This window comes from Phyllostomus discolor, chromosome 8 (genome assembly GCF_004126475.2).
Source record: "Phyllostomus discolor isolate MPI-MPIP mPhyDis1 chromosome 8, mPhyDis1.pri.v3, whole genome shotgun sequence".
NCBI lineage: Eukaryota > Metazoa > Chordata > Mammalia > Chiroptera > Phyllostomidae > Phyllostomus > Phyllostomus discolor.
In genome coordinates this window covers 106124727-106147752 of record NC_040910.2, presented here as the reverse complement: position 1 = coordinate 106147752, position 23026 = coordinate 106124727, and the positions used below count along the sequence as shown (strand labels likewise).

Sequence of the window (23026 nt, the reverse complement as noted above, 5' to 3'; positions counted from 1 at the left end):
AGCCCGTGCTCAATCCACTGAGCTATGCCAGCCAGGCCAAATCAGGGTTTTTGTACCAGAGGTTTCATTGGCTTCCTTGGTTTTCCCCATGGCTTCATCAGAAACACTGGTTTTTCCTCCTTGCTCACGTCCCACAGTCGGCCAGCCCCCACAGCCCACTGGATTTACACGTTATGTCTGTGCACGCTCGGGTGCAAGGCGGCGGGCTCTCACTGGCTCCCGGTCATGTTGCTGGGTGGGTGGGAAGGCTGACTTCCAAAGAAGCTGGGTGGGAATCACTACTTCTGCGTGAAATCTTTTTATTTTTTTTTTAAATATCTTAATTACTGTTTCTACCAATTCTTTTTTTTTTTTTAAGATTTTATTTATTTATTTTTAGAGAGGGAAGGGAGGGAGAAAGAGAGAGAGAGAGAGAGAGAGAGAGAAACATCAATGTGTGGTTGCTGGGGGCCGTGGCCTGCAACCCAGACATGTGCCCTGACTGGGAATCGAACCTGTGACACTTTGGTTCGCAGCCCGCACTCAATCCACTGAGCTACGCCAGCCAGGGCTTGAAATCTTTTTGTTTTTTAATACCGGTACCTATTTCACAAAAAGCATGTGTGGGACGGACAGATCGTGTCTGTGAGCTCACCGCGGCCTCAGGTGGCCGGTTTGTAGCCTCACGTCTCACATGCTACTCAGAACTAGGCCCTCTCCCCCATCCCCCTGACCGCTGCCCCAGGGGGAGCCACATGAAGGGTTTGGGCAGCCAGGCTTTGAAAACAGCCGGCTCCGGTGCGCAGCTGTGTTTCCTTGAGTGGGCTCCCCAGTGTCTCTGTGCCTCCGTTGCCTCATCTGTACGAGGAGTCCTCTGTCATAGCTGTTCAGTGAGCCTGCTTGGGGCTGCACGGAGTGATCTGAGAGGCGTGTTTAGCCGGGTCTGGCCTGGGGTGAGGGCTGATAATGCCCAGGAGCCTTTGTTCTATTTCAGGGGATTAACAAGCCCAGTCATGCTGCCGTCCTTTGCCTTGCAGGTACAGTTTGGCCACGCTGGAGCCTGCGCCAACCAGGCTTCTGAAACCGCGGTAGCCAAGAACCAGGCTCTGAAGGAGGCAGGAGTATTTGTGCCTCGGAGCTTCGATGAGCTTGGAGAAATCATCCAGTAGGTGGAACTGGGGTGGGATGCCGGCCACGCCCTCCCTTTCCAAATTCCTCCGGTGGGCAGCAGCCTCCATAACGTGGAGGTGTCTTCTCATGCTCCTGGGCCCTCTTGGCAGCTGTCATTTCGTTTGTAGAAGTAGCAGTTACAGGCCGTTCAGGCCGGGGTTAAACAAAATGTGTCTGGCTTCTTCACCTTTCTACTTGGTTGGCCGTCAGTGAGAGATGAACACAGAAGCATTTAGAAAGTGGCACCTCTAACTGCTGGATAGTTACCGAATATCCTGTTGTTTCTTCCCACTCCTCCTCTCTGTCCTTACCTGACCCCCAGATTCACTTCCCATAAAGCCCCATTCAGGAGAGTCTTGGCCAGAACCTGGTTTCGTTTAGTCCTGGGGAACGTAACTGGTAGAAGGAAGCCCCTGGCAGGAAGGGAGCACCGAGGAGGCAAACCGGAGTGTTTGGGTTGGATGGGGGAGCATTTCTGGGATGGCTTCAAAGACCCGAGAAGAAGAAAATCCACGTGGGTGTCTTTTCTCCTGCCCTTCTCCTGCCCCCCAGGTCTGTGTACGAGGATCTCGTGGCCAAAGGGGCCATCGTGCCTGCTCAGGAGGTGCCGCCCCCCACGGTGCCCATGGACTACTCCTGGGCCAGGGTAGGTGCCGCCTGTGTCCCTGACAGTGTGGGCGAGAGAGGTGTGGGCTGGTTGCCTCGGACCCTTGGAGACCAGACCTGCCCTGTCAGTTGGAGCAGCCACGTGATCACTGATCTGGGCTCCAGACCACGCCCCCTGGGGAGGCTTCTCCAAGGGCTAAAGAGAACATGGGTTGCTGACTCTGGGGTCCCCCGTCCTCCAGTGCTGGAGCTCGTGTGCAGGTTCCCGAGGGTGGGGGTGGTGGGTGTTGCCCACAGGCGGCTGGCCTGACCTGGAAATGGGGGGCTGGCGCAGACTGTGCCCCCGGTAGTTCTGAGCTTCTGAGAGACTTCAGGGTGGGGCAGAGTGTCCACTCGACCTTTTTGTCTAAGGAGCTCATTTTCTTGATACGTACGAACTCTCAGAAATCAATTTTTTAAAGCCGCAATTAGACAAACGGGAAGGAAAGGACCTTTCAACAGGAAAAAATGCTCCACCTCACTCATTATAAAAGGAACCAAAGTAGAAACTGTGATACCAATTTTTCCCTCTCAGGCCAGCAAGCATACAAAAACCCCTTCGGCAGCGCGCTGCGTTTGCGTGGCTGCGAGGGAGCTGGTGCCCCCCTTCTGTGTGGCTGGTGGGCCTGGAGACTGAGGCGGCCTTTCTGAAGGGCAGTTGGATGACAGGAATCAGATTTAAAAGTGCGCCTACCTTGGGGCCCAGTGATTCCATGTCTAGAAAACTGCTTCGGGGAAATGCTAACACATGCAAATAAAGAAATATCCGAGGGTATTTTTTCTAGTTGACAGTTGGCACAGGAGTGACCAAGTGGTGGCGCCGCCCTGTGGGTGGGACAGTGTGCAGCAGGGAAGGGAAGGAGCCAGGTCTGTGTGCACTGATGTTCTAGAGCTCCGGCTTGGTGAGCAAACACGGTACAGCGCGGTGTGTCCGTTGTACGCGCACGGAGCCATGCAGTCTGTTCTCCACGTGTTTCTTGGTACGTGTACGTAAAAGTGGAGAATGGTCCAGAAAGCTGTCCACTAAGCTAACAAATACTAAAGTGAAACCCAAGAAAGGGGTGGGGCTCAAAGGCAACAAAACAAAACTTTACCTGTTCTCTTTGAAACTTTTAAAAAAGGAGAAAGTACACATGTAATTTATGTGTAAGAGCTTTTTTTTTTTTTTAAGATTTATTTATTTATTTATTTATTTATTTATAGAGAGGGAAAGGAGGGAGAAAGAGAGAGAGAAACATCAATGTGTGGTTGCTGGGGGCCGTGGCCTGCAACCCAGGCATGTGCTCTGACTGGGAATCGAACCTGTGATGCTGTGGTTCGAAGCTCGTGCTCAATCCACTGAGCTACGCCAGCCAGAGCAGTTAGCCTTTTTTAAAGCTCGTAGGGGACAGCTGGAGAAACAGGTGGGGCAGCACTGGTTGACGGTCCCCCAAGTGCCCGAACTCAGGGAGTGGGGACTTCAGGAGCTCAGTTCCCTCCCCTGTGTAGGAGACCTCTTGAGGGGATCCCCCATATCCATGGCCATGCACCTCAACACGCTTTGGTGGGGAGTCGGCCGCTGTATGTGAAGTGTTTCCATTTTTTTCCTCTGGATTCATTCTGTTTCGTAGCCAGGCAGCCTTGGGCTGCTCCCTGAGCTGCTCCAGGCCTCATTTCCGCTGCCTCGGCACGAGGGACGACTGTCCTTTGTGAGGCCGGAGTGAGCCCTGAAAGTGCTCAGTGAAGAGCAGAGCAGTACCGAAGCGCGGCACTCCCGGCTCCGACCCCGGGAAAGGGCCTGTGCGCTTCTCCCTCGGGCGGGGTTTGTCCGTCAGGCTGGGCGGAGAGGCGGGAGTGGAGCCAGGAGTCCCATACGCCGGAAGCCACAAACGCATGGCCACCGGACCGTAAGGCGCTCTCGGGATGCTGGTTCTCGGAGCTCTGACCAGGGGAGGCCCAGGAGGAATCTCTGGTCACCGCAGCGCTGCTCACCTCTGCTCCGTCCCCACTCAGGAGCTGGGCCTGATCCGCAAACCGGCCTCGTTCATGACCAGCATCTGCGACGAGCGGGGGCAGGAGCTCATCTACGCGGGCATGCCCATCACCGAGGTCTTCAAGGAGGAGATGGGCATCGGCGGAGTCCTGGGCCTCCTCTGGTTCCAGAGAAGGTGAGGCGTGGCAGGTGGAGGTCGGTAGGGCCCTGCAGCTCAGATGCGATGATTTTCCCCTGGAGGGAGTGGGGACGGGTGGCCTCAGGGGGCGTGTCTGGGGTCAGCCAGTCTTTCTGGCCACACATCTGTGTGAGGCCAGAGGAAAGAAGTTGGGGCTCCTCTGTCTTCCAAGGACAGAAGGGCCAGTCTAAACCAAGAGGAGGAGAAAGCATGGCTTGGTCAGGAATCTTGGATCAGCCTCTTTCTGTGGGGAACTCATAAGGACATGGGGTGGAGTAGATGCAGGCCTCTTGAGAGAGGGGTGAGGGTTAGCCGGGGAGTTCTGGGCGGATCGGGGAGCTGAGAGAGTGCGGGGCTGGTAGAATTGCCGGACAGCCATAAAATACCTTGTGTCATTAGCCCAAATGTGAGAAAAGATTGGTTTTCTCTGCAACTCCCAAGCTTAGCCCTCCCCTGGGCCTGACAGCTGGGCCAGTGGGAACGTGATCCCCAGAGCCCTGGCTTGGGATCGGCCAGGTCCAAGTCTTGGTTTGTGCCATGCCCTCACCTGCAGAGAGGAGGGTCTTAGTCCTGCTTTGGGCCCTTCCTAGGAAGTGTTCTGAGCTGTAACACCTGAGCAGGTTTCAGTCTGCTCTGGCATCCCTGTCTCCAGACTACATTCTTTTTTTTTTTTTTTTTTTTTTTTTAATTTTTAGAGAGGGAAGGGGGGGAGCGGAGAGAGAGAGAGAGAGAGAGAGAAACATCAATGTGTGGTTGCTGGGGGCCATGGCCTGTAACCCAGGCATGTGCCCTGACTGGGAATCGAACCTGCGACACTTTGGTTCTCAGCCCATGCTCAATCCACTGAGCTACGCCAGCCAGGGCTCCAGACTACATTCTTAATCACTAGTGGGTAGGATGGACATTGGGGGGGGCCTAGGGCCCCCTGTGCTGTGAAAGGACGGGGCCCCCCCCCCCCCAAGTCTGGTCCATAGAGAGCAGCCACACACACAGGTCAGGTCCTGTCACGGCAACTTGCGCCGACAGCTGCTGACCGAAGAAGAGGTTTGAAACCCTGGTTGCTGGCTCTCTGTTTGAAAGCAGTATGGGGTTGTGTGACAGCAACAGACTCGGTGTGGCAGGTCGCTGCGGCTGTCGTCAAGGGAGACGGGAGAGAGGAGCAGCGGGGCCTCGTCCGTGAGCCTCCCGCTCAGCAGCTCCCCACTGTGTCTGCCCCGTCCCCGTCGCCCCCCTCACACCTGCAGGCTGCCCAAGTACTCCTGCCAGTTCATCGAGATGTGCCTGATGGTGACGGCCGACCACGGGCCCGCCGTGTCCGGAGCGCACAACACCATCATCTGTGCCCGGGCTGGGAAGGACCTGGTCTCCAGCCTCACCTCGGGGCTGCTCACCATCGTGAGTACTGTCGTCCTGGGAGGTGCGCGGCAGGGACGCTGCTGGGCCCCGGCAGGGTCCTGGGAGGAGCCCTGGGGAGGGAGAGCCTGTGCTGGGGCTGTTCAGGCCATGCCAGACCAGGCTGCAAAGCAGAAGGAGGCTCACAGCTCAGGGCAGCACGGGCTTGCTTCTCCTGCAGGGGGACCGGTTTGGGGGTGCCCTGGATGCTGCGGCCAAGATGTTCAGCAAAGCCTTTGACAGCGGCATCATCCCCATGGAGTTTGTGAACAAGATGAAGAAGGAAGGAAAGCTGATCATGGGCATTGGTCACAGGGTCAAGTCGGTAGGTGGTTCTCCTTAAGGAGCGGGGTCTACGGACTTGAGGGGGACGAGACAGCATCAGTTTCGTCGAGAGCACCCAGGCCCTCATCCTCACCATGCAAAGCTTCGGGTGTGTTGACAGGGGCCGATGTTACAAGACAGACTGCCTCTAAACAGTTTTTGTTGCATTCAGTTGTGTGAAAATATAAGGTAAAAACTCATGAACCTTGTAGGAGAAGGGAATGAGGTAAGGGCCAGGTGGACATATGACTCACCTGAGGCTCGCTGCCTGCCGCGGGGACGCACAGCTCCGGAAACCTTCCAGCGGCAAAGGTTGGTCTCTTACTCACCCCACCCACTGCGGGTTGCCTGCGGCCCTGTTCTCTGTCCTCCGCGCCGGGGCAGCAGCCCCGACCTTGGGAAACAGTCGTGGCAGAGCCACGTGAAAGCTCCTAAAGCTTCTGCTTGGGAGCTGTACGGCTCGCCTCGCTAGAAGTTCACTGGCGAAAGGAGGTCTCGTGGTTAAGTCTGACATGACCGGGGTAGGAAGAGCAATAATATCAGAGGGAAGCTTGACTGGTGGAAGTCGGGCGGTGAATATTTCAGCCGGTTGATAGAGACTCCCACAGGGCAGGTAGATGTCCGTGTGTCCTAGCAGCGAGCTGTGTTTGGAAATCAAAGGGAAAGAGAAGAGGTAGGGACAGCTGTTCGGGGCCTTACAGGGACAGCTGCTTACAGGGCCCTTTGCCTTGGGGTCCTTGGCCCTGTGGCTCTAGAAATGTCATCTAGCCGGTCACTCTGCTGGTCTAGACAGGGCATATGACTCACATTCATACCTCGGGGTCCTTGACTCAGTCACCTTGGCAGCCCTGTCCTTCCTCCTGATGCTCACTGATTGTGTTCCCTGCCTCCCGGCCCTGAAAGCCGTGCGTGCTCGTTACAGGGGACTTGGAAAATGTAGAGAAGTATAAAGAAGAAAACAAGGGGGTCGTGCCCGTGATTGATAAGGACACCCTCTGCCAGGCACCCACATGCTCGGCCGGCCCCGGACAGCCAGCCCTCCAGAGACTGTGAGACCAGCGAGGGCTGCGCCAGAGCCAGGGGAGGCGGCTAGGTCAGGGGGACTTCCCTTGCAGGCTCTTCAGAACCTTGCTGGGCCACCCCCAGCTCCCAGGCAGATAGCATCTCTCCCGTCCACCTGGTGTGGGGCCTGTTTCCGAGGGAACGTCAGACCTGCACGGCGCACTCCGTCCTCCAGGCTCCGTCCTTTCTGGAGTCCATTCCCATCTAGGGCGTGTTTGCCGAGGGATGAGGACACGGTGGCCCTGGGTTTGGGCACGTACGCAGTCCGTCTCACTCCCTCACCGACAGATCAGTGTTCGGTGTGGGTCTCTTAGCGGGTGGTTCGTCTCTGCCCATTGGCAGGTCCAGAGTTTTTCCTAAAATTTCAGGGTGCTTGCTTAGTGTAGAACTTGGTTACGCTTGACCAGGCTGCTGAGCTGGTAGGCGACATGGGTAGCGACTAGAACCTCAGACCTCTGGTTAGGGAGCCCCCTGCTCCCTAACACAGCAGGACCCGTGGCCAGCTCAACATATGCAAGTCTTTCAGCTCTTTGCCTGTAGCTTAAAAGAGAGAACCTAGCCCTGGCTGGGTGGCTGAGTTGGTTGGAGTGTTGTTCTGAGCACCAAAAAGTTGCAGATTTGATCCCTGGTTGGGACGTGTAAGGGAGGCAATCAGTCAGTGTTTCTCACACTGATGTGTGTGTGTGTCTCTCTCTCTCTGTCTCCCCCACACACACTTTCCCTCCCCTTCCCGCCCTCTCTCTCTAAAATCAATAAACATATCCTTGGGTGACAATTTTTTTTAAAGTTTTTTAAAAGAGAGAGAACCTAAAAGGCTGCTTTGAGGCCCAAATGAAACACGAGAGGACTTTAAAAACCTTAAGCCCCGGTGTCGTAGCCTGCTGTTCAGTGGAGTCCTGCGTGTGGGCCTGGTCCCTGGAACACACGTGGACGTGAGACGTGCGGTTGTGTCCGCCTGGGCCACACGAGCAGGACCGACTTCTCAACGGCAGTGCCCGAGGGGGTTCCTCTGTAACTTTGAGTCCCTTTCCAGATAAACAACCCAGACATGCGTGTGCAGATCCTCAAAGACTACGTCAAACAGCACTTCCCCGCCACCCCGCTGCTCGACTACGCGCTGGAAGTGGAAAAGATCACCACCTCGAAGGTAAGCGTGTCCCTGACTCCTGGGTCACAGCTTCGGGTGAATTGCTTCGGGGAAACGAGACAGCCAGCTTACCCGTTGGTTGTGTAGCTACAGTTCGACCTGGTTTTCTGGACGTTTTATTTCTGATGCCTAACTGAGTTCAGATAAATGCGAAGGGTCACCTGGGTGTGTCCGGTCCGTCGCTAGACATCAAGGGCTGAACTCAGTAGGACGGTCTCTGCTGACCAACTGGGATGTGCTGGTGGGAGATTTTGAAAGCTGGTCAGAGTGTGCAGTGTAATAGGACTGGTGATGACTTACAAGGGAAAAAATGAGAAGTCAGGATGAATGCTTTGAATGTCTTTGCCCTCCCAGAAACCAAATCTGATCCTGAACGTGGACGGTTTCATCGGAGTCGCCTTTGTAGACATGCTCCGAAACTGCGGGTCCTTCACCCGGTGAGCTCCGCGGCCCCGTCACACTTCTTCGTAACCGGGACTGGTTTTTGTGGTTCCCTCCCAGCTCTCCCAGCGGTGCACTGCCGAACATTTAGGAAACTGGGAGGGGTGTAAAAAGAACAAAAATTGCCTCTCCCACCACCCAAAGCACCCCTCTGTCCTGCACTTGGAAGTCAGAGAGAGCTGGTGCGGGGCAGAGGGCGGCCGTGGGAGCCGTTGTAAACCTGCATGTCGGTTGTGTGTTGCAGGGAGGAAGCTGATGAGTATATCGACATTGGAGCCCTCAATGGCATCTTTGTTCTGGGAAGGAGTATGGGCTTCATCGGTGAGTTCACTGTTACTGTCTTCAGGGTTTCGTTAGGGTGGGTTTCTTTACCCCCTGGTCCAGCTACACCACTTAACCCATGTGCGTTCTGCAGATGAGGCGTCACATTGACTTCACCTTTAGTCCTAATCCTTCCTTTCTTACTTCCACTTCCCCCCTTACCTTGGTTCCTTTGTCCTTCGAGATGACTTCTATTGCAAACCCAACAAAATACAATTGATTCCCACGCTTCCCTTTTTTTTACCAAGCCTGGCACCTGCCCGTGGAATGGATCTGGATTCACTTCCCCATTTCCTTATATCTGCTTTTTGTATTGAGAAAGATTTCCCTCTCTCATCCTTTTTCTTTCACTGAACTTGAACAAATTCACGAACTCTTAATAAAAAAAAATGCATTTGCTCCATTTTAGGGCACTATCTTGATCAGAAGAGGCTGAAGCAGGGGCTGTATCGTCACCCATGGGATGACATTTCGTATGTTCTCCCGGAACACATGAGCATGTAACTGAGCCAGCAACCCCGCCGCGGTAAAGTGAAGGCGACTCCTCCCTCGGGAAGTGGCGTGCAGACAGCTGGCACTGGAGCTTTCTGTAGGGTGGGCCTGGCGTGTGAACAGCCGCTGGTGGGCAGGCTCTGGAGCCCAGCACCCACAGGCTAACACTGTTCAGTCCACACACGAAGAAGCTTACTTCTTTTTTTTTTTATAAGCATAGAAATAAAAACCAAGCCAATACTTGTGACATTTGCTCTGCTACTTGCTGTATTTATTACGTAAAAGCATCTAAGCACTGTCAGGATAGTGTTTTTCCTCGTTGTAGGGCTTTCTGATATTGCTTTCTTTTTTCCATTAGTTAAAATTTTTTTTCCTTGACAGAAGGGAATGAAACTTTTAAGACCTCAAGATATTATACACTTAAAACACCCCTGATGTCTTGTTTTTCCACTTCCCTTTCTTCCTGCTCATATAACATAAAGAGCATCGTATTAATCCGATCTTTTTAGGATCTATCTGTTTGTATGTTCTGTGTTAAGGGTTTGGTATCTCACTGAAATGTTCCATGTTGCAGGCCAAAGTCTGCTTATGTCAGGGGGTTGAGACCATTGAATCCTTAGCAATTGTCACAAAATATGTGGAGTAGTAATTTAAAATGTAAAGTTGTAACATACATATGTTTAAAATGGAAACACAAAGCAAAAAGCTGTGAAATGTCTTGAGTCTTACGTTCTGTGTGTTCATGCAACTGACTTGTCTTATCTCTTCCTGAAGTTGTGGGTCCAAGGACTCCTCTCCAGCCAGTTTGCATCTGTGATCCACAAAGATTCCGGGCAGCTGCCACCTCAGTCTCTTCTCTGTATTATCGTAGTTCGGTTTGAATAAACTATATAGTAACAGTAATACCGACTGCTGTCTCGTGTCATACACACCCCTTCATCTCTGTTCCCCTGAACTGTACTTTCTAATTTTACTACATGTAGTTTTAAAAAAGTTAATCTGCCTCTTTATTTTTAAGGGATTAAAACACTAGTTCCAAAAACAAAACACCCACCTCTACATCTGCACCCCCCTCTTTCTCAGTGAGTGGGAACCAAAGCTCAACCCACTAGATAACTCAAGCCAACAACTCAGGAGTCCTGTACTTCTCTGTCGGGTTGACAAATCCTGTCAATCTATCCTGTTTAAAAATAGTTTAAGTATAACTGGCATTAGTTTCAGGCATATGACATACTTTGATATTTGTATACACAGTGAAATAATCACCACAGTAAGTGTAGTTATCATTCAGTTTCCCCTTTATTTATTCCTCTGATGGGTCCCTATCCGGTGTGCTAGCTTGTGCCCCTAGTTCTGCTTTTGACCTCTCACAGTCCATTCTCCATGCAGCCACTGGCGATATTTTTAAAAACATCTGATGCCCTTGCTTTAAACCCAAAAGTGGCTTTTGGTCATCCTTTTAAGGAGTAAACAGGGAACGGTGTAGCTATGGGTCAAGCACTACAAAACATCAAGCGTCTCATTTAATTCTTGCAGCCATCTTCCAAGGTACATGGTATTACCGTTCTCAGAAGACAATGAATTTACAGATAATAGGTAACCTGCACACCCTCATTCATGAGCTGCGTCCCCAACTTATCCATAAGTTGGGGCTCAGTCTGAAACCTTTCAGAAATTTACTCCAAAGCCATTTAAACCTTTACATAAAAATTCTACGTTGCCACCCAAGACACGAACAATGGGTGATGGTCTACCGTGGCTTTTTACAAAATGCCCACGATGAAGAGAATGCTACTCAACGGAAGGAAGACAGGCCATTGCCCACTGACAGTGGGTAGCAGACCTCAGGACTAGAGCTAAGTAGTAATCAGCTTACCCAACGTGGGACAGAGTCGGGCGGGAGCGGTGGCGCATGCGCAGACCCCTCTGCCGGCTGGCCCCGCCCAGCATCCACTATTTATTCCCAGAATTCCTCTGTGTCGCCCCACAACGGCTGGACCGTTCAGAGACTGCGGCGGCCCGGCGCGGCGGCGTCAAGATGGCGGCTGCGGCAGTAGCGGCGGCGGCCGCAGCAGCCGCAGCAGCATCTCTGCAGGTCCTGGAGATGGAGACCATGGAAACGGCTGCCGCCGGCTCCGCGGGGTTGGCCGCCGAAGTCAGAGGCAGCGGCACGGTGGACTTCGGGCCCGGGCCCTGCTTATCTGTCATGGAGGCGAGCGGGGGCGATCCGGGCCCCGAGGCCGAGGATTTCGAGTGCAGCTCTCACTGCTCAGAGCTGTCGTGGAGGCAGAACGAGCAGCGGCGCCAGGGCCTCTTCTGCGACATTACCTTGTGCTTCGGCGGTGCCGGAGGCCGCGAGTTCCGTGCCCACCGTTCGGTGCTGGCCGCGGCCACCGAGTACTTCACGCCCCTGCTGTCGGGTCAATTCTCCGAGTCCCGCTCAGGCCGAGTGGAGATGCGCAAGTGGAGCTCCGAGCCCGGACCCGAACCCGACACCGTGGAAGCCGTTATCGAATACATGTACACCGGGCGCATCCGCGTCAGCACGGGCAGTGTGCACGAGGTGCTGGAGTTGGCCGACAGGTAGGCAGGGGACTCAAGTGACGCAGGGGAGGTGAGAGGTGGTGACGCTGGCCTCCCTCCCGAGGCCCGCATCCAGGGACAGCGCAGGTTGGGAGGGTAGTGCCTACGGGTGGGCTTGAGTGAACCCTGAGACACTGGATTCGTTTGATTCTGAGTGCCTGCTGTGTGGCGGCTTCAGCGCTGGACGCTGAGGATGCGGCCGGCCAGTCCAGTGAGGGCCACTTGCCCTGGCAGAACTCAGATTCCAGATGGAGGAACAAAGGCAATGGAAAACAAAGCCCCCCCATCTTCCATGTGTGGTGTTGGCGTTAAAAAGGGATGAAAGGTGGGGCAGGGGATGAAAGGATACTGACCGGTTAGAGGAAATACCTTTCTGAGTAGGTGAAGCTTAAACCGACCTCTGTACAGCAAAGATGGGGAATGAACATTCCAGGCAAATACCGCAGAGGCCCTCGAGCAAGATCCAGCTCAGCGCAGAGAACTAAAGAAAAATTCAGTGGGGCTGAAACAGTGGGTGAGGGAGAGAAGGGTGTGTGAAATGCGTTGGTATAAGAGATTTGGATTTTCTGGGTGATGGGAAGTTGGGTAAAGAACTTATCTGATTTAATTTCTTAAAGGTTTTACTTATTTTCAGAGAGAGAGGAAGTGAGGGAGAAGAGAGGGAGAGAAACATCGATGTGTGATTGCCTCTCACATGCTCCCAACCTGGCCTGAAACCCAGGCATGTGCCCTGACTGGGAATCAAACCAGTGACCCTTTGGTTCGCAAGCCCAAGTTCAATGCACTGAGCCACACCAGCCAGGGCTGATGTAAATTTTTTTAAAGATTATTCTGTTGCTGTGGAAAATGGATTGTAGGGGGCAGGGAGGAATGCCCCAGAAACTGGTTAGGAGGCAGGTGAATGCCATTTATAGAGATGGGAGGAGCCTGCTTGGGCAGCATTAGGTTTCAGATACAGTATTTTAACAAATACCTATTGAGGACCTATTATACACCTGAGCAGACATTGGGTTCTAAGGTGCTGGGAGTTGAACGGTGAACAAAACAGACAGAAAGGCCCTTTCCTCATTGCGCTCGCATTGGGAGACGGACAATAAATGAGATAGCACATCAGGTGATTGTCATGGCTATGATGAAAAATAGAACGTGACATACAGAAAGTGCTGGTGGAGCCCTGGCTGGTGTAGCTCAGTGGATTGAACTTGGGCTTGTGAACCAAAGGGTCACTGGTTTGATTCCCAGTCAGGGCACATGCCTGGGTTGCAGGCCAGGTCCCCAGTAGGAGGCACGTGAGAGGCAACCACACATTGATGTTTCTCTCCTCTTTCTCCCTTCCCTTCTCTCTAATGAATTTAAATGAATAAAATCTTTAAAAAAATGCTGGTGGAGAGAAACTTTTTTTTTTTTACAGTGAATAGAGATTCTGGGGAATCTCTACAAAGAGATGTAAAATGTCCTTTGTAAATGTTCTCTTACAAAGAGGACATTTTGCAAAAAAAACCAAAGGAACAAGGTGAATCGGTGTTTCAGGCCGCGACAGAGGTGTAAAGGCCCTGAGGTGGGGCTTGTCTGGGTGGTGAAGAACAGCAGGAGGCCACTGCAGCCGGATCAAAGGGAGGGGGAAGGAGAGCAGGAGAGGCCTCTGCTCTGTGTGGTGATGGGAATGGACCCAGATCCCAAGGGCCTTGTCGGCCTGTGGCAGGACTTGAACTCTTACTCTGCATGAGATGGGAAGCTTTGAGGCAGAGGGATGATGCAGTACAATTTGAAGAATTCTGCTTGTTGAAAAAAGAAGGGGGCCGCGGGGAGACGCAGAGAGCCCAGGTCTGGAAGTTGTTGCGTTGGTGGTGGAGACTTGGATCGAGGGAGGAGTAAAGGTGATGAGAAGTGTCAGCATTTTGAAGACAGGAGGAGATGAATTTGCTGATGGATTTGATGTGGGGTGTGAGGGAAAAACTGCTAGTTTTTGGCCCAAGTGGTTAGAAAGTTGGAGTTGTTATTTAACATGTGGAAGACTGCAGGAAAGCAAGTTTGGGAGGAAGATCAGGAGTTTGGTTCGGGTCCAGATGTCTGAGTAGCGGGTGGATATTAGAGCATTGGGAGCTAGAGATTGAGAGGGAATTAGCGGATAGATGATCATTAAAGCTGTGGGGTTGGATGGAATTTCTTAGGAAGAGCGTGTGTGTAAAGAAGCGAAGGGGCAGGACTGAGCCCCCGGGCTCTCCGGAACGTCAGAGAGGAGCCAGCAGGGGAGATGCACCCCAGAAGCCTAGAAAGGAAGGGTGTCCGGGAGGGAGCAGCCAGTCCTGTCAGCTCCGTCAGTCGTAAGTGGTCATTGACATCAGTGATGGGTCCTTGATGGCATTTGTTGACAAGAACCATTTTAAAATTTTAAAAAATTTATTGTTGTGGTCTTTTTTAGAAGAAGGAAGAGAAAGACATTAATTTGTTGTTTCACTTATTTATGCATTCATTGGTTGATTTTTTTAAAGATTTTATTTATTTTTTAGAGAGGGGAAGGGAGAGAAACATTGATTGATCGGTTGCGTTTTGCATGTCTCCAATGAGGGGGGACCTGGCCCGCAACCAAGGCATGTGCCCCGACCAGGAATTAAACTGGTGAGCCCTCAGTTTGCAGGCCGGCACTCAACCCACTGAGCTATATTAGCCAGGGCCACTGGTTGATTCTTCTATGTGTCTTAACCTGGAATCAAACCTACAGCTTTGGCACAGCAGGACAACACTTCTAACCAACTGAGCTACCCTGTCAGGGCTTTTTTAAAATACATTTTTAAATTGGTTTTAGAGAGAAAAAGGTCGATTTGTTATTCAACTCAGTTATGCATTCATTGGTTGATTCTTGTATGTGCCCTGATGGGGCTCAAACCCCAAACCTTGGCTTATCGGGAAGACACTAACCATCTGACTTACCCAGACAGGGACAAGAGCCATTTAGATTAGGTCTTGCTGCAAAGAGGATAAGAAAAATGATATACACAGAAATGTTTGGGAAGGAGTCCAGAGGGGTTTTTTTTCTCCCTATCAGCGATGGAAGATATTAGAGCATGTTTGTGTGCTGATGAAAAATAAATCAGTAAAAGAGGAGAAATTGATGTTACAGGAGTGGGGAAATAATTGCAGGAGCAAAGTCCTTAAACCAAGAAGGGGGTAGAAGCCATATTAAAAGGGGATGAGCTGGACTGGGGAGGCATTGTTAGGGTAAAGCTGTGGGCAGCTTGGGTGGTGGGAAGATGAAGCCGCCACCTAATGGCTTCCCTTTCCTCAAAGTAGTGCGGGGCCGGGCGGTCCGTTAGTGGAGGGGTGGGGTGTGGTGGGGCAGGGCGGCAGGTACAGATCTGAGGGGGCTGCGGAGGAGGGTGAACAACAGTGGGTGTCCAAGGCTCACTGCATTCACTCATGTTGTGTTTGCTTCTGTCAGTGAGCGGGTGTTTTCCAGATTTTTCCCTGCTTTACTGGGGAGTCGGGGGTGAGGGGGAGGAGAAAACACCCCAGGCAATTTACTTAAAATTCTAACTCCTCTCCATCTGTCAGCTGCCGAGCAGCTGCCTTGTGTTGGGCACTGTTCACAGTGCCCGGCCGGCATCACATCTGATCTAATCAGCTCTGGGGTAGGATCCCTCTCCCTCCCCGCACCCCCCCCCCACAGTTACTCTGTTGGTCATACCTACCTTGCGGGGAACTTACAATGTAAATAACAGGAAGTGCAGTATATGATGCCCATCACATGGCAAATACCTCGTATATGCTATTGTTTTCATGGAGCATTATTTCCAAACACTTGTCCAAGGGGGTATCTATTAGAATTACCTGGAGTGCCTGACAAATAGAGGAGCTGGAGGAGGGGTTGGAGCCTGGGAACCTAGGGACCCTGCACCCAGGCATGTTTGAGAGCCCCTAGAGCTCTCACCACTCCACCATGTCTCTGCCTTATGTCTAAGACGGTATCTTCCCTGCAGAGGAGGAAGGGGGCCTGTCTTAACCATCTTTATGTCATTGTTAGATAGCATCATTCATGGTCATTGGCAGGAATTCAAAGCCAACAGGACTCCCCAGTTTGGGGTGCGGTGAAGAAGAAAACTATTCGGTGCTAAACAGCTCGGCTGTGCTACAGCACAGCTGTGAACACAGCGAGGGCTGTGCAACAGATACAGTGCGGCTGTGAGCCGTGGGGCCAGGCCCCTTTCCAAATAGACAGCTCTGCTCCCTGATGGTCTGCTTTGTGCTGCTCTAGTCTGATCCTTTCTGAGCAGCTCCTGGGCTGATGCTTTCTGAGCTGCCGTTTAGTGAGACATCTTTGGTGTTTCGGCTCAGCCAAGGACACAGGTTCCAGTGGGAAAGGAAAGGTTAGGAAAATGTGTGCTCAGAGAGGGAAGGAAGCTGGCTTATATGGACAGAAGTCCCTGTCTCTGGTCCCTGATTGATCTATCCTCATGCAAATGAGGACTTCAAATCTTCGCAGTTTAATTGGTCCAGAAGACACTGTCCTGATTGGTGAGAATGGAGCCACTGGTGGCTGGACCCGCATGGTTCTGATTGGATGGGGAATGCCTCAGTCCTATTGGTTGACAGAGGATTCCAGGAACTCCTTTATAATGGCTGGCTGGGGTGGCAGAAACACTGGGCAGGCCTCTCCCTCAAGTGCACTTTGTGTGAGAGGCTCCTGTGTAGAAACGGCTGCTAGGCTCTGTTTAAAAATTTTTAGCCCAGTTAGCCACCAGGCGCCTTCTCTTAGTGTGTATTGCCTGTTTCTGGGTTCACAATAGTTGTGATAACCCTAATAACAAGTGGTCACTGAATTAGAGAGGCCTGAACTGATGACGTCATCCTCAAGGTTCTCAGTGCTGGGGACTTTCTCTCTTTGAAGACGTGGTCACAGACTGACTACTGAATTCTGCCGTATTTAAAGGTTTGGCCAAAACTGTTGGTGAGTTTTTTCTTTTCTTTCTCTATTTTATTTTATTTATTTATTTATTTTAAATGTTATGAGGTAACATAGTTGTTGTTTTTTAAGATTTTATTTATTTATTTTTAATCCCCTGGCTGGCGTAGCTCAGTGGATTGAGCGCGGGCTGGGAGCCAAAGTGTCCCAGGTTCGATTCCCAGCCAGGGCACATTCCTGGGTTGCAGGCCAGAACCCCCAGCAACCACACATTGATGTTTCTCCCTCTCTCTCTCTCTCTCTCTCCCTCTCCCTCCCTCCCTTCCCTCTCTAAAAATAAATAAATATTTGTTAAATTTTATTTTCTTTTAAAAAATATTTTATTTATTTATTTTTAGAGAGGGAAGGGAGGGAGAAAGAGAGAGAGAGAGAGAGAGAGAGAGAAACATCAATGTGCGGTTGCTGGGGGTCATGGCCTGCAACCCAGGAATGTACCCTGACTGGGAATCGAACCTGCGACACTTTGGCTCGCAGCCCGCGCTCAATCCACTGAGCTATGCCAGCCAGGGCTTGCTTTCTTTTTTTTAAATTTCACTTCAGCCCTGGCAGGTGTGGTTCAGTGGATTGAGTGCCAGCCTGCAAACCAAAGGGCCACTGGTTCTGTTTCCAGTCAGGGCACATGCCTGGGTTGTGGGCCGGGTCCCCGTTGGGGGCACATGAGAGGCAACCACACATTGATGTTTCTCTTTCTCCTTCTCTCCCCTCTCTAAAAATAAATAAATAAAATATTTTTAAAAAGAAAATAAAATTTAACTTCAAACAAATTTAGTAGGCAATTTCTAGTCAGTTACGTGCCAAACCACTTTCTTTTTTTTTTTTTTTTTAACCTGTACTGTCCTATACATTTTTGTGTGTGTGTCCTACACACACAACTTTTTTTTATTGTTGTTGTTTTATTTCCTGGCTTCTTCAGATGTTTGGGTTTGTTTTGTCACCCCTGCTTTTAATGGGAATGCAGCTTGGCCCACAGTGCTCCCACACTCCCCAGCACCCTCCCTTCGCTTGCTGACCCGGAAGGAAGGTCAAGTGGAGCAGTGATCTAAACCTCTGACGTGAAACCTTCACAGCTGACGCTTCTGACGCTTGAGCACACAGCCTCTGAGCCACAGTTCCTGTGTGATGCAATCAATGCTTACAGTCTCTTCACCGAGACATCGGAGAAGAGAGGCTGGTCACTGGCTAGGGCTTAGGGCAGGATGGCATAGGCAAGTTTGAATTGGGATTCGCCTTTGCCAAGAGCAAATTAAAGTGAAAATAAAGTATGGGACTGTTGTACCTTATTAAAGTGGATGTTCTAGAAAACCTTACATAATTTAAAAATTCCACTGTGTGTATATTAGATATATTACATATAATATATAATTTTATACAAACTACCTAACACAAATAACTTAAAACAGATCATATATAAAGGTGGTTTTATATATGCTTGTAAACATACTTTTCAGCATAATCCATTTTAATTTGGGAGGATTGGCTTTTATTCAGATGTTGTACATAAAGTGAAATGAAGCTGACCATTTCAGTTTGAATAACTCAGATGCTCTCAAAATGCAACCACTATATTTATGCACATTTGAAAATTAATCTTTCTTTTTCTTGATTTTAGGTTCCTGTTAATTCGTTTAAAAGAATTTTGTGGAGAATTTCTTAAGAAGAAACTTCATCTCTCCAATTGCGTGGCCATCCATAGCTTAGCTCACATGTATACCCTGAGCCAGCTTGCTCTGAAAGCTGCTGACATGATTCGGAGGAATTTCCACAGAGTGATCCAGGACGAGGAGTTCTATACTTTACCTTTCCACCTTATTCGAGACTGGCTGTCGGACTTGGAAATTACAGTTGATTCCGAAGAGGTTCTCTTTGAAACAGTTTTGAAGTGGGTTCAGAGAAACCCTGAAGAGAGGGAGCGATACTTTGAAGAACTGTTTAAATTGCTCAGACTGTCCCAGATGAAACCTACTTACCTAACTCGGCATGTCAAGCCAGAGAGGCTGGTGGCCAACAATGAAGTCTGTGTCAAGCTGGTGGCCGACGCAGTGGAGAGGCACGCCCTGAGAGCGGAGAACATACAGTCGGGCACGTTCCAGCATCCCGCTACCCACGTCTCGTTGTTGCCTCGCTATGGGCAGAACATGGACGTGATCATGGTCATTGGGGGCGTGTCAGAAGGAGGAGACTATTTAAGTGAATGTGTAGGGTATTTTGTTGATGAAGACAGATGGGTCAACCTGCCCCACATTCATAACCACCTGGATGGACATGCAGTGGCGGTGACAGATTGCCACGTGTATGTTGCTGGATCGATGGAACCAGGGTTCGCAAAAACTGTGGAAAGGTACAACCCAAACTTTAACATATGGGAACATGTGTGCAGTCTGATGACAAGGAAGCATTCTTTCGGACTGACGCAAGTCAAAGGGAAGCTCTATAGCATTGGAGGACATGGCAACTTTAGTCCTGGCTTCAAAGATGTCACTGTTTATAACCCCGAGCTTGATAAGTGGCACAACTTGGAATCGGCACCGAAGATTCTTCGAGACGTCAAAGCACTAGCCATTGAAGACAGGTTTGTGTACATCGCCGCCCGCACTCCTGTGGACCGGGACACCGAAGATGGACTGAGGGCTGTCATTACTTGCTATGACACGGAGACTCGACAGTGGCAGGATGTGGAATCTTTGCCGCTTATTGACAATTACTGCTTTTTCCAAATGTCCGTGGTCAATTCAAACTTTTATCAGACCGCATCATGCTGTCCCAAGAGTTATTCTTTGGAAAATGAAGAAGCCGTCAGAAAGATCGCCAGCCAAGTTTCCGACGAGATCCTTGAAAGCTTACCTCCAGAAGTCCTAAGCATCGAAGGAGCAGCCATCTGCTATTACAAGGATGACGTCTTCATTATCGGAGGCTGGAAGAACAGCGACGACATCGACAAGCAGTACCGGAAGGAAGCCTACCGGTACTGCGCGGAGAGGAAGCGGTGGATGCTGCTCCCCCCCATGCCGCAGCCTCGGTGCCGAGCCACAGCCTGCCACGTGAGGATCCCGTACCGGTACCTGCACGGCACGCAGAGATACCCTATGCCTCAAAACTTAATGTGGCAGAAAGACCGGATCAGACAGATGCAAGAAATACATCGGCACGCCCTGAACATGAGGCGAGTGCCCAGCTCTCAGATCGAGTGCTAGGTTCTCGAATTCGTGCGGCCTAAGACGGTTCCACCTGATTCGTGAGGGTGAAGATATCCAGACTGTTACTTGAAAAAGTATGTTGATAACTTATTTTCTACAGGAATTGATTGTTGCCCCCTATAAAGGAAATGTAGTTGAAACCAGAAGACTGGGAAACTCAGTACGTGGTCATTTTTGTTAGCTTGCAGCCGTTCTGTGTCTGCCGTCTCTGTCTCTGGTTGGTGTGTATGTGCTAGCCAACAAACAAGATCTCATTAAAGACACGTGGGAAAACCAGGTGTAGTGACTTGGCTTGTTTTCTGCCAAGAAGTTCTGACCCCTTTGTCTTAGGGATTTAGGTGTTGAACATGCTTTAAGCACCACTTTTATTTGCACATTTACCTTGGTGCTTCTTTTCATTTTCTCCTGAATGGTTGGTTTTGACAAGATCGGAACTTACCCATGGAGCCCTCATCTGCCTCGTAAGAGGTCTGTGCAGCAGACTGAACGTTGAAGGGAGAAGCACAATATTTCAGCAAGATGGTTTTAGAGTGTTTGCATTGATATTTTGTTTATCCAGAAATGCTCTTCTGTTTCCTTCCAGAGAAGAGATGACTGATGAGGAATTTGTGATTGGCTCATGCATTTTTTGAATATTTTTCATTTCTCTAGCAACCAAGTTATCAACTTCAAGCTATCACTCTGTGGTGATGGTAGTTGGCAAAAGTATTGATCTTTAACTGATTGAATACAGAGGACATTATATATATATGAAATTCACTTCTCTGACAAGTGTTAGTATAGACCAAGAAATCAAAGGCATTAAAACATTTTTAAATAGTTTCTTCAGGAGTTGCAGGCTTATTGGAGGATAAGTTAATGAGTATAAATAAATAATGCCTATGACAATCGACACTCAATGCCTTCAATTTTAAATTTTGCCCTAATACATATTTAATAGAATCCTCATTTCTTTCTAAAGTAAACTTTTTTTCTTTTAAATGGGAAGGAAATAACAATTTGGAGAAATGTTGCTAAAGAGAAGCCTTACTGTTTCTCAGCCCTGATGGTTGTGTTACATCCAGTTGCCCTAGACCTTTTTTGTAATGAGAGTGTGTTTGAGCCTTAAGTGACCATGTAGGCGGGGAGCGAGACCTCAGATGCTCCCCAGTCGCCCTGGACTTTCAATGAAACTTAACTTGAGCCTAGAATATAAAATTTAAGTGTGTAATTCTGGCTCTTCAAAATGTATTACTGTAGCTATCTTTTATTTGTTTTTATGCATTCTTCTGATTCTCTTACACACTCCCAAGCTTTATACAAATTAACACTCAGGTTGACGGTTTTAGCACTCAGTAACTTCTGCTCTTACTGTTTGCAGTGGGGTCCAGTGTATTTTTCTTGTTTTTTTTTTTTTGGAAAGTCTCTAGTTTCTTAGACATTCCAGAATACTGTCCTAGAAATTAAATTCTAAGTGATTTTTTTTTGTTCCCTACTCCATTCTGGTTAACCTCCTTATTAGTCATATCAAACATTAAAAAAAAAATACAACCAGAAAGTTTAGCTCTCAGTTTGCTACAAGACTATTCGTGCTTAATCCTCAGACTCTATAGTAAGAACTTTCCTGAAATTTCCAAATGGATATCCCTGCCTAGTACAGTTTTTCAATAAACACGTTGGAAATCTGCTTTAAAAGCATTTAATTTAGGCCTGGCCACTGGTGTGGTTGGCTGGAGGGCAGTCCAGTCCACTGAAAGGCTGTGGTTCCTGGTCAGGGCATGTACCTAGGTTGCGGGTTTGATCCCCAGTTGGGAGACAGTGGATCAATGTTTCTCTCTCTCTCCCTCACGCTCTCTCTTGCCCCTCCTTCCTCTCTCTCTAAAATCAATAAACATATCCTCGAGCGATGATTATATTTTAAAAATAATAAAAAATTTAGGGGTAGGAGACTGCAAGTCATATTTCTATGTGAGGATATAGTATCCTACCTAACCTCAACCATTTTCTCAATTTCTCTGTATTTGTAGTTACTTTAATAAAAGCCATTGGATCCTGAAAAGTGCAAACTCTTAGTGAGAGGTCTATGCAAGTAAGACAGAAAAGCTCACTGGATGAAGTTCTCATTTCTCTCTGATGGACTGTGCTAGCAAACTTCCTTTTCTTGGTTGTTTAAATAATTCAGCAGCTCACTAGGATGCCAGTTTCTTTCTAGAAGGTGCCATATAAGGATTTAGGGCTGTGTTTTTTTGTGTGTGTTTTGTTTTGTCTGGTTTTCCGAGACAGTCATGACCAACTTACGTGGAGGGATGTCTGTCTTTCACATGATGTGGCAGAAATTCTAACTCAAGATTTAGGTATAATCTGGTTTTGAAAACTTGATTGAAATTGTTGTTTTTTAACTTAGCAGGCGGCCCGGGCCATGGGTGGAGAGAGGGGTAAGTCCTTCCGTGCATGGTGGCGCACGCGTGCGGGTTTTCCTGACTGCTGGCCTCCTGACTTCCGTGTTTGAGTTCACACGTGTGGTTCCCCACCAATAACTTGTGTTTCTGAAGTATCCGAACTAACTCGTTAATCAGGAAAGAAACCAGATTTGCTTAAATCTGTTCAAGGCTGACATTCTGAAATTCTATTGGAAATAACCTCCTGGCATTTCTGGAAAGGTTCTGATTATGAAGAGCCTAAAGTGGCTCTTTGGGGGTGCAGATGTCCTTTTGGGTGAAAACTTACAAAGATTGTGTTTTGCAATTGAAGCAGTTAAAACTACAGCTTTAAAAATACAATGTGTATTTAAGCAAACTTTTTTTTTGTTGCTTTTGGTTTGGTGGAAGGAAAAGAGTAATTGATTATATAAAAAGTAACAACTCTACATAACTTTGAGTGAAGCTTCTATCTCAGAGTGGATGTCTTTTAGCTCTACCTTCCAACCATGGTTCCTTAAAAAATCAGTGGTGTGTATTGAGAATGTCAGTCATGAGCTTAGTGTTTAAGTATCTCATCTGCGGTTATTTGCATGACTAGTCTTGTGTATCTTGGCTTTTGCTGTGCCAATTCAAAAATATTTTGCTAAAAAAAATCTCAAAATTCATTGCCATCAATTTTGTGTTGATCAGCTGCTTTTGTGTAGTACTTCTGGGACCAAAACATTTTTAAATATTAACTATAAAAATATAGAACAGTTTGGTGCTGA

General features: G+C 49.3%; 2 protein-coding genes across 5 annotated transcripts in view; both read left to right on the top strand.

The window, feature by feature from the left end:
• The window catches only part of ACLY (ATP citrate lyase), a 40758-nt gene extending 30736 nt beyond the window's left edge, over nucleotides 1-10022 (top strand). For all 4 annotated transcript variants that reach the window (XM_028521629.2, XM_028521628.2, XM_028521627.2 and 1 more), the window contains 9 exons: nucleotides 1017-1144; nucleotides 1702-1795; nucleotides 3787-3941; nucleotides 5189-5339; nucleotides 5518-5661; nucleotides 7756-7869; nucleotides 8224-8306; nucleotides 8555-8631; nucleotides 9041-10022. In XM_028521629.2, the coding sequence (XP_028377430.1) occupies nucleotides 1017-1144; nucleotides 1702-1795; nucleotides 3787-3941; nucleotides 5189-5339; nucleotides 5518-5661; nucleotides 7756-7869; nucleotides 8224-8306; nucleotides 8555-8631; nucleotides 9041-9135 (1041 nt within the window). In that variant the 3' untranslated portion in view covers nucleotides 9136-10022. The remainder of the gene's footprint in view (nucleotides 1-1016; nucleotides 1145-1701; nucleotides 1796-3786; nucleotides 3942-5188; nucleotides 5340-5517; nucleotides 5662-7755; nucleotides 7870-8223; nucleotides 8307-8554; nucleotides 8632-9040) is intronic.
• A 105-nt stretch (nucleotides 10023-10127) lies between these two features.
• Nucleotides 10128-22781, top strand: KLHL11 (kelch like family member 11). The gene is made up of 2 exons (XM_028521633.2): nucleotides 10128-11706; nucleotides 18276-22781. The coding sequence occupies exons 1-2, from the start codon at nucleotides 11036-11038 to the stop codon at nucleotides 19855-19857; spliced, it is 2253 nt and encodes a 750-aa protein (XP_028377434.1). The 5' UTR covers nucleotides 10128-11035; the 3' UTR covers nucleotides 19858-22781.
• The last annotated feature ends 245 nt before the right edge of the window (nucleotides 22782-23026 follow it).